Source organism: Ranitomeya imitator, chromosome 4, assembly GCF_032444005.1.
Source record: "Ranitomeya imitator isolate aRanImi1 chromosome 4, aRanImi1.pri, whole genome shotgun sequence".
Classification (NCBI taxonomy): domain Eukaryota; kingdom Metazoa; phylum Chordata; class Amphibia; order Anura; family Dendrobatidae; genus Ranitomeya; species Ranitomeya imitator.
Window position 1 is genome coordinate 7,893,899 of NC_091285.1, and position 10,323 is coordinate 7,904,221.

At 46.9% G+C, this 10,323-nt stretch overlaps 1 protein-coding gene across 1 annotated transcript in view; it reads right to left on the minus strand.

The window, feature by feature from the left end:
* Positions 1 to 6,702: 6,702 nt before the first annotated feature.
* Positions 6,703 to 10,323, minus strand: part of MANSC1 (MANSC domain containing 1) — a 15,323-nt gene continuing 11,702 nt past the window's right edge. Inside the window, exons 3-5 of the mRNA XM_069762870.1 lie at positions 9,195 to 9,486; positions 8,958 to 9,095; positions 6,703 to 8,563 (exon numbers count right to left, since the gene is read on the minus strand). Of these exons, the coding sequence (XP_069618971.1) occupies positions 7,557 to 8,563; positions 8,958 to 9,095; positions 9,195 to 9,414 (1,365 nt within the window). The 5' untranslated portion in view covers positions 9,415 to 9,486 and the 3' untranslated portion in view covers positions 6,703 to 7,556. The remainder of the gene's footprint in view (positions 8,564 to 8,957; positions 9,096 to 9,194; positions 9,487 to 10,323) is intronic.

Sequence of the window (10,323 nt, forward strand, 5' to 3'; positions counted from 1 at the left end):
CTGGTGTCAGCACTGAGAATTACCCAAACACATAAAAGTCTGTACATCTAGGACCAAAAATAGATCTACAGTCATGGCCGAAAGTATTGACACCCCTGAAATTCTGTCAGATAATACTCAGTTTCTTCCTGAAAATGATTGCAAACACAAATTATTTGGTATTATTATCTTCATTTAATTTGTCTTAAATGAAAAAAAAAAACACAAAAAGAATTGTCCTAAATCCAAATTGGATATAATTTCACACCAAACATAAAAAAGGTTGTGGACAAAAGTATTGGCACTGTTCTAAAAATCCTGTGCTGCTTCTGTAATTAGTGTAATTAACAGCACCTGTAACTTACCTGTGGCACCTAACAGGTGTTGGCAATAACTAAATCACACTTGCAGCCAGTTGACATGGATTAAAGTTGACTCAACCTCTGTCCTGTGTCCTTGTGTGACCACATTGAGCATGGAGAAAAGAAAGAAGACCAAAGAACTGTCTGAGGACTTGAGAAACCAAATTGTGAGGAAGCATGAGCAATCTCAAGGCTACAAGTCCATCTCCAAAGACCTGAATGTTCCTGTGTCTACCGTGCGCAGTGTCATCAAGAAGTGTAAAGCCCATGGCACTGTGGCTAACCTCCCCAGATGTGGACGGGAAAGAAAAATTGACAAGAGATTTCAACGCAAGATTGTGCGGATGTTGGATAAAGAACCTCGACTAACATCCAAACAAGTTCAAGCTGCCCTGCAGTCCGAGGGTACAACAGTGTCAACCCGTACTATCCGTCGGCATCTGAATGAAAAGTGACTGTATGGTAGGAGACCCAGGAAGACCCCACTTCTTACCCCGAGACATAAAAAAGCCGGGCTGGAGTTTGCCAAAACTTACCTGAAAAAGCCTAAAATGTTTTGGAAGAATGTTCTCTGGTCGGATGAGACAAAAGTAGAGCTTTTTGGGCAAAGGCATCAACATAGAGTTTACAGGAGAAAAAAAGAGGCATTCAAAGAAAAGAACACGGTCCCTACAGTCAAACATGGCGGAGGTTCCCTGATGTTTTGGGATTGCTTTGCTGCCTCTGGCACTGGACTGCTTGACCGTGTGCATGGCATTATGAAGTCTGAAGGCTACCAACAAATGTTTCAGTATAATGCAGAGCCCAGTGTGAGAAAGCTGGGTCTCCCTCAGAGGTCATGGGTCTTCCAGCAGGACAATGACCCAAAACACACTTCAAAAAGCACTAGAAAATGGTTTGAGAGAAAGCACTGGAGACTTCTAAGGTGGCCAGCAGTGAGTCCAGACCTGAATCCCATAGATCACCTGTGGAGAGATCTAAAAATGGCAGTTTGGAGAAGGCACCCTTCAAATATCAGGGACCTGGAGCAGTTTGCCAAAGAAGAATGGTCTAAAATTCCAGCAGAGCATTGTAAGAAACTCATTGATGGTTACCGGAAGCGGTTGGTCGCAGTTATTTTGGCTAAAGGTTGTGCAACCAAGTATTAGGCTGAGGGTGCCAATACTTTTGTCTGGCCCATTTTTGGAGTTTTGTGTGAAATGATCAATGTTTTGCTTTTTGCTTCATTCTCTTTAGATAATACCAAAGAATTTGTGTTTGCAATCATTTTCAGGAAGAAACTGAATATTATCTGACAGAACTGCAGGGGTGTCAATACTTTTGGCCATGACTGTATATATAAAAGTACTCCCCAAATTACAGTGTCTGTCCACCAGCAGAATAGTGAGTGCAGCTCTGGAGTATAATACGGGATGTAACTCAGGATCAGTAATGTAATGTATGTGCACAGTGACTGCACCAGCAGAATAGTGAGTGCAGCTCTGGAGTATAATACAGGATGTAACTCAGGATCAGTAATGTAATGTATGTACACAGTGACTGCACCAGCAGAATAGTGAGTACAGCTCTGGGGTATAATACAGGCTGTAACTCAGGATCAGTAATGTAATGTATGTACACAGTGACTGCACCAGCAGAATAGTGAGTGCAGCTCTGGAGTATAATACGGGATGTAACTCAGGATCAGTAATGTAATGTATGTACACAGTGACTGCACCAGCAGAATAGTGAGTGCAGCTCTGGAGTATAATACGGGATGTAACTCAGGATCAGTAATGTAATGTATCTACACAGTGACTGCACCAGCAGAATAGTGAGTGCAGCTCTGGGGTATAATACAGGCTGTAACTCAGGATCAGTAATGTAATGTATGTACACAGTGACTGCACCAGCAGAATAGTGAGTGCAGCTCTGGAGTATAATACGGGATGTAACTCAGGATCAGTAATGTAATGTATGTACACAGTGACTCCACCAGCAGAATAGTGAGTGCAGCTCTGGAGTATAATACGGGATGTAACTCAGGATCAGTAATGTAATGTATCTACACAGTGACTGCACCAGCAGAATAGTGAGTGCAGCTCTGGAGTATAATACGGGATGTAACTCAGGATCAGTAATGTAATGTATGTGCACAGTGACTGCACCAGCAGAATAGTGAGTGCAGCTCTGGAGTATAATACAGGATGTAACTCAGGATCAGTAATGTAATGTATGTACACAGTGACTGCACCAGCAGAATAGTGAGTACAGCTCTGGGGTATAATACAGGCTGTAACTCAGGATCAGTAATGTAATGTATGTACACAGTGACTGCACCAGCAGAATAGTGAGTGCAGCTCTGGAGTATAATACGGGATGTAACTCAGGATCAGTAATGTAATGTATGTACACAGTGACTGCACCAGCAGAATAGTGAGTGCAGCTCTGGAGTATAATACGGGATGTAACTCAGGATCAGTAATGTAATGTATCTACACAGTGACTGCACCAGCAGAATAGTGAGTGCAGCTCTGGGGTATAATACAGGCTGTAACTCAGGATCAGTAATGTAATGTATGTACACAGTGACTGCACCAGCAGAATAGTGAGTGCAGCTCTGGAGTATAATACGGGATGTAACTCAGGATCAGTAATGTAATGTATGTACACAGTGACTCCACCAGCAGAATAGTGAGTGCAGCTCTGGAGTATAATACGGGATGTAACTCAGGATCAGTAATGTAATGTATCTACACAGTGACTGCACCAGCAGAATAGTGAGTGCAGCTCTGGGGTATAATACAGGCTGTAACTCAGAATCAGTAATGTAATGTATGTACACAGTGACTGCACCAGCAGAATAGTGAGTGCAGCTCTGGAGTATAATACGGGATGTAACTCAGGATCAGTAATGTAATGTATGTACACAGTGACTGCACCAGCAGAATAGTGAGTGCAGCTCTGGAGTATAATACAGGCTGTAACTCAGGATCAGTAATGTAATGTATGTACACAGTGACTGCACCAGCAGAATAGTGAGTGCAGCTCTGGAGTATAATACGGGATGTAACTCAGGATCAGTAATGTAATGTATGTACACAGTGACTGCACCAGCAGAATAGTGAGTGCAGCTCTGGGGTATAATACAGGCTGTAACTCAGGATCAGTAATGTAATGTATGTACACAGTGACTGCACCAGCAGAATAGTGAGTGCAGCTCTGGAGTATAATACGGGATGTAACTCAGGATCAGTAATGTAATGTATGTACACAGTGACTGCACCAGCAGAATAGTGAGTGCAGCTCTGGGGTATAATACAGGCTGTAACTCAGGATCAGTAATGTAATGTATGTACACAGTGACTGCACCAGCAGAATAGTGAGTGCAGCTCTGGAGTATAATACGGGATGTAACTCAGGATCAGTAATGTAATGTATGTACACAGTGACTGCACCAGCAGAATAGTGAGTGCAGCTCTGGGGTATAATACAGGCTGTAACTCAGGATCAGTAATGTAATGTATGTACACAGTGACTGCACCAGCAGAATAGTGAGTGCAGCTCTGGAGTATAATACAGGATATAACTCAGGATCAGTAATGTATGTACACAGTGACTGCACCAGCAGAATAGTGAGTGCAGCTCTGGAGTATAATACAGGTTGTAACTCAGGATCAGTAATGTAATGTATGTACACAGCGACTGCACCAGCAGAATAGTGAGTGCAGCTCTGGAGTATAATACAGGTTGTAACTCAGGATCAGTAATGTAATGTATGTACACAGTGACTGCGCCAGCAGAATAATGAGTGCAGCTCTGGGGTATAATACAGGATGTAACTCAGGATCAGTAATGTAATGTATGTACACAGTGATTGCACCAGCAGAATAGTGAGTGCAGCTCTGGAGTATAATACAGGTTGTAACTCAGGATCAGTAATGTATGTACACAGTGACTGCACCAGCAGAATAGTGAGTGCAGCTCTGGGGTATAATACAGGATGTAACTCAGGATCAGTAATGTATGTACACAGTGACTGCACCAACAGAATAGTGAGTGCAGCTCTGGAGTATAATACAGGATGTAACTCAGGATCAGTAATGCAATGTATGTACACAGTGACTGCACCAGCAGAATAGTGAGTGCAGCTCTGGGGTATAATACAGGATGTAACTCAGGATCAGTAATGTATGTACACAGTGACTGCACCAGCAGAATAGTGAGTGCAGCTCTGGGGTATAATACAGGTTGTAACTCAGGATCAGTAATGTATGCACACAGTGACTGCACCAGCAGAATAGTGAGTGCAGCTCTGGGGTATAATACAGGATGTAGCTCAGGATCAGTAATGCAATGTATGTACACAGTGACTGCACCAGCAGAATAGTGAGTGCAGCTCTGGAGTATAATACAGGATGTAACTCAGGATCAGTAATGTAATGTATGTACACAGTGACTCCACCAGCAGAATAGTGAGTGCAGCTCTGGAGTATAATACAGGATGTAACTCAGGATCAGTAATGTAATGTATGTACACAGTGACTGCACCAGCAGAATAGTGAGTGCAGCTCTGGAGTATAATACAGGATGTAACTCAGGATCAGTAATGTAATGTATGTACACAGTGACTGCACCAGCAGAATAGTGAGTGCAGCTCTGGAGTATAATACAGGATGTAACTCAGGATCAGTAATGTAATGTATGTACACAGTGACTGCACCAGCAGAATAGTGAGTGCAGCTCTGGGGTATAGTACAGGCTGTAACTCAGGATCAGTAATGTAATGTATGTACACAGTGACTGCACCAGCAGAATAGTGAGTGCAGCTCTGGAGTATAATACAGGATATAACTCAGGATCAGTAATGTATGTACACAGTGACTGCACCAGCAGAATAGTGAGTGCAGCTCTGGAGTATAATACAGGTTGTAACTCAGGATCAGTAATGTAATGTATGTACACAGTGACTGCACCAGCAGAATAGTGAGTGCAGCTCTGGGGTATAATACAGGCTGTAACTCAGGATCAGTAATGTAATGTATGTACACAGTGACTGCACCAGCAGAATAGTGAGTGCAGCTCTGGAGTATAATACAGGATGTAACTCAGGATCAGTAATGTAATGTATGTACACAGTGACTGCACCAGCAGAATAGTGAGTGCAGCTCTGGGGTATAATACAGGATGTAACTCAGGATCAGTAATGTATGTACACAGTGACTGCACCAGCAGAATAGTGAGTGCAGCTCTGGAGTATAATACAGGTTGTAACTCAGGATCAGTAATGTAATGTATGTACACAGTGACTGCACCAGCAGAATAGTGAGTGCAGCTCTGGAGTATAATACAGGATATAACTCAGGATCAGTAATGTATGTACACAGTGACTGCACCAGCAGAATAGTGAGTGCAGCTCTGGAGTATAATACAGGTTGTAACTCAGGATCAGTAATGTAATGTATGTACACAGTGACTGCACCAGCAGAATAGTGAGTGCAGCTCTGGAGTATAATACAGGTTGTAACTCAGGATCAGTAATGTAATGTATGTACACAGTGACTGCACCAGCAGAATAGTGAGTGCAGCTCTGGAGTATAATACAGGTTGTAACTCAGGATCAGTAATGTATGTACACAGTGACTGCACCAGCAGAATAGTGAGTGCAGCTCTGGGGTATAATACAGGTTGTAACTCAGGATCAGTAATGTATGCACACAGTGACTGCACCAGCAGAATAGTGAGTGCAGCTCTGGGGTATAATACAGGATGTAGCTCAGGATCAGTAATGCAATGTATGTACACAGTGACTGCACCAGCAGAATAGTGAGTGCAGCTCTGGGGTATAATACAGGAGGTAACTCAGGATCAGTAATGTAATGTATGTACACAGTGACTGCACCAGCAGAATAGTGAGTGCAGCTCTGGGGTATAATACAGGATGTAGCTCAGAATCAGTAATGTAATGTATGTACACAGTGACTGCACCAGCAGAATAGTGAGTGCAGCTCTGGAGTATAATACAGGATGTAACACAGGATCAGTAATGTAATGTATGTACATAGTGACTGCACCAGCAGAATAGTGAGTGCAGCTCTGGAGTATAATACAGGATGTAACTCAGGATCAGTAATGTAGTGTATGTACACAGTGACTCCACCAGCAGAATAGTGAGTGCAGCTCTGGGGTATAATACGGGATGTAACTCAGGATCAGTAATGTAATGTATGTATACAGTGACTGCACCAGCAGAATAGTGAGTGCAGCTCTGGAGTATAATACAGGATGTAACTCAGGATCAGTAATGTAATGTATGTACACAGTGACTGCACCAGCAGAATAGTGAGTGCAGCTCTGGGGTATAATACAGGAGGTAACTCAGTCAGATTGTGATGCAATTTATTACAGGGAAATAAACTTTTCATTGTTAACCCACATTTTGTTTTTATCTAATTTTGGCAGTATAATTCTGGGTTAGAATTTGTTGATTTGTGATGAGCGACCGCGCTGGATATTTTCTTATTGCTCGTATATTATGTTCCAGTCTCTGCGGCTGCAGAATTTGTGGCTGTTAGACTGACACAACATGCGGGGATTCTGTAACAGCCACAAATCCTGCAGCCGCAGAGACTGGAACATAATATACGAGCACTAAGACGATATCCGGCTCGGTCGCTCATCACTATTCTTGATCTTTTCCTACATTTACATGATATAAAGCAGTAAACCACATTGTGTGCAAATCTGACTTTATTGTAACCCCCGTCCTCTTGTCTCCCCATCAGGGGCAGCTGTATGACCCCACAGCGGACGTGTAGTGTCGGTGCACAGCGTGGAGGGCCCTGGATGACAACGGGATGCTGCCCCTCCGGGCTCCGTCAGTTATCGGCCCATTAGCCGTCCTGATGATGCGGGCATGTTCTCCAGATGAGTACAATATATAGGGTTTGTTTATGTGACGATGGTGGATCTGGGTCCACAGCCAATCAGAATCCACCAAAGTGTCAGCAGCTGATGGATCCACACTAGGGCCCGACAGAGAGCAGGCAGACCGGTCAGGATCCTAGGAAAGTGACGTGTTGCTGGATTTAAAGCGGTCAGACTAGAACATATGACCCCCCCAGAATTCCTGGTGGTGTTTGTCACTGCAGCAGGATCCTCTCCCCACATTGCTATGGTCGGTAATTTAGGGGGTTGCCCTGTCTGCCGTGTTCATGGACCTGCTGCTCCCCCACCTCAGGTGTCCACATACATCCCATTGATAAGATAGTCCAGTTTGGTGTATCGATGCCGGTGCCGCACCTCCGACACTTTGCGGCTGACCAGTCCGATCACCACCATGAGAAACAACATCCCGAAAACCAGCGCTGCCACCAGTCCGCTCTTATCCCCGGGCAGCGGTAAGGTGCCCTCACAGCCGGCCACTTTCCCAGGCGCTTCCTCCAGACTGACAGCAGGTTCCTCCTGGGAGGGGAGACGACTTTCAGGTAGGACTCGCCCGGGCGTCTCGCCTTTGTCACTTGCGGACGGTTGGTCATTACTCTTGGTGCCGAGCTTTACGCCCGTCCAGGGCGACGTCCATGATGGACCCAGAGGGGGTCTGGTTTGGTAGGTAGTTGGGAATGTGGGCACCGCCGTGTGATCGCTGGCCGGCAGCTTGCTGCTCCTAACATTAGAAATGCCACTTACATTGTGGGCGGCCGCGGGGGGCACAATGTGGCTGGCATTGGTGCGGAGCACAGGATGAGGGGCGGCCGTACTGAGTCTGGCAGTAGTCCTCTTTGGCGTGGTGCTTGTCGCCTTGACGGCTGCGGTAGGACGATGTGTTTGAGGGGCTTCGGGCTTCTTGTCTTTGCCCACCTTTGCAGCCTTGGCCTTGAGGGGAAGTTTCTTCTTCTTCTCTTTGGGGACGGGGGTTGTCTGGATAGTGGGCACTCGGAGGTCATCGTCTTTAGACTTGGATTCCATCTTTTCCAGGTGTTGGTCGATTTTATCCGCCAGGTGGAGGAGCTGCGAGGTGATGATTTTGGAAGGGTCTCCCAGTTCTTTCTTAACCTCCTGCTCAGCTGATAACTGCGAGACAATAACACTGCTGGTTTTTCTGTTGAGGTCAGAAGGACTGGACTCCCCATCTCCCGAGCTGGATGTCTTCTCAGGAGAACCCTGCACCTTGCTGCGGTCCCCAGACTTCGGCCTCTGCTGCTCCTCTTTGCCAGGGTCAGGTTTCCCTGGCCGTGAAGTGTCTGTAATAATAAGAAAAATGCATTATAATCTCCAGGAAAAGAACAGAACTAGGGAACAAAAACCTGAGCCAGAACCAACATGGCTGCATGTCGTCATCCCATGGGGCAGACACCCAACGTTCCCGGATCGCGGATGTGAGGGCACGCGATGGTCCTAGAAGAATGGTGGTGACTCAGGGAAGAGACCCATTACCAAATCAGGGATGCAAAGTGCGGAGGTCGGGGGGCTGCAATGGCTTCCTGGAAGGTGCACGTGCTCAATGATCCAACCATCCCTGGCTCGCAACCTGTGGACGTCATTTTGGTCGGTGCCCGTCCTAATGATGGACGGCCGAGGTCACCAAGATGGTCGAAGTGGGTAAATGATCTGTGATCAAACCCAACAGGAACTGACCTGACCAGAAGCTGTAACTGAGGATCCCCGGACTAGACGACAAGGGGCAGGAGTTCAGCGTGGGGCAGTGGAAGATGTAACACTTCTGCATTCCGGGCGTTCTGGCGTCAAAGACGAGAAGATTACAGGCACGATCACCTGGACAAAAAACAGTCATCAGCCAACGGCGGTGACCAGACGGGAAGCGGCAGGAACGAGTCGGGCACCAGAGTCACTGCTCGGCCCTCGGCCTCTTACCTCCGGCGTCCAGTTGTCCGCAGCAGGCGGACAGACACTCCTCCACATTGTTGACCTTTAACGGGTCGGTAAAACGGGCGCCGTGAGCCACTGCCCGGCTTATGTCAATCACCATATCCGGCATGGCCCGAGGGACACATTTCTGGGAGCCGGAGACGGAATGTGCAAGAATCGAAAATAGGAGGACAGAACAGAGGAGGCCGAGCATGGAGAGACCCATGACCGCAAAACATGAGCGGAGAGGGCCTGAAGATACAAGGAGCTGTCACATCACCGCGAGCGACACAGGACCCTGAAAAGAACAGAAGAAGAGGAGTGAAACAAATTGTCCACAGTCCAAACCCCCGTACGGCCGGAGGAGGAGACCACACTACTTCTCCAGCATCTCACTGAGCTCCACCGCACATCACTCCACCAGCCACAGCGCAGGAGGAGGAGGAGGAGGAGGAGGAGGAGGAGGAGGAGGAAGAAGAAAGAGGAGGAGGAGACCACACTACTTCTCCAGCATCTCACTGAGCTCCACCGCACATCACTCCACCAGCCACAGCGCAGGAGGAGGAGGAGGAGGAGGAGGAGGAGGAGGAAGAAGAAAGAGGAGGAGGAGACCACACTACTTCTCCAGCATCTCACTGAGCTCCACCGCACATCACTCCACCAGCCACAGCGCAGGAGGAGGAGGAGGAAGAATAAAGAGGAGGAGGAAGAAGAAAGGAGGAGGAGGAAGAAGAAAGAGGAGGAGGAGACCACACTACTTCTCCAGCATCTCACTGAGCTCCACCGCACATCACTCCACCAGCCACAGCGCAGGAGGAGGAGGAGGAGGAGGAGGAGGAGGAGGAAGAATAAAGAGGAGGAGGAAGAAGAAAGAGGAGGAGGAGGAGGAAGAAGAAAGAGGAGGAGGAGGAGGAGGAGGAGGAAGAAGAAGAAAGAGGAGGAGGAGGAGGAAGAAAGAAGAAAGGAGGAGGAAGAAAGAGGAGGAGGAGGAAGAAGAAAGAGGAGGAGGAAGAAGAAAGGAGGAGGAGGAGGAAGAAGAAAGAGGAGGAGGAGACCACACTACTTCTCCAGCATCTCACTGAGCTCCACCGCACATCACTCCACCAGCCACAGCGCAGGAGGAGGAGGAGGAGGA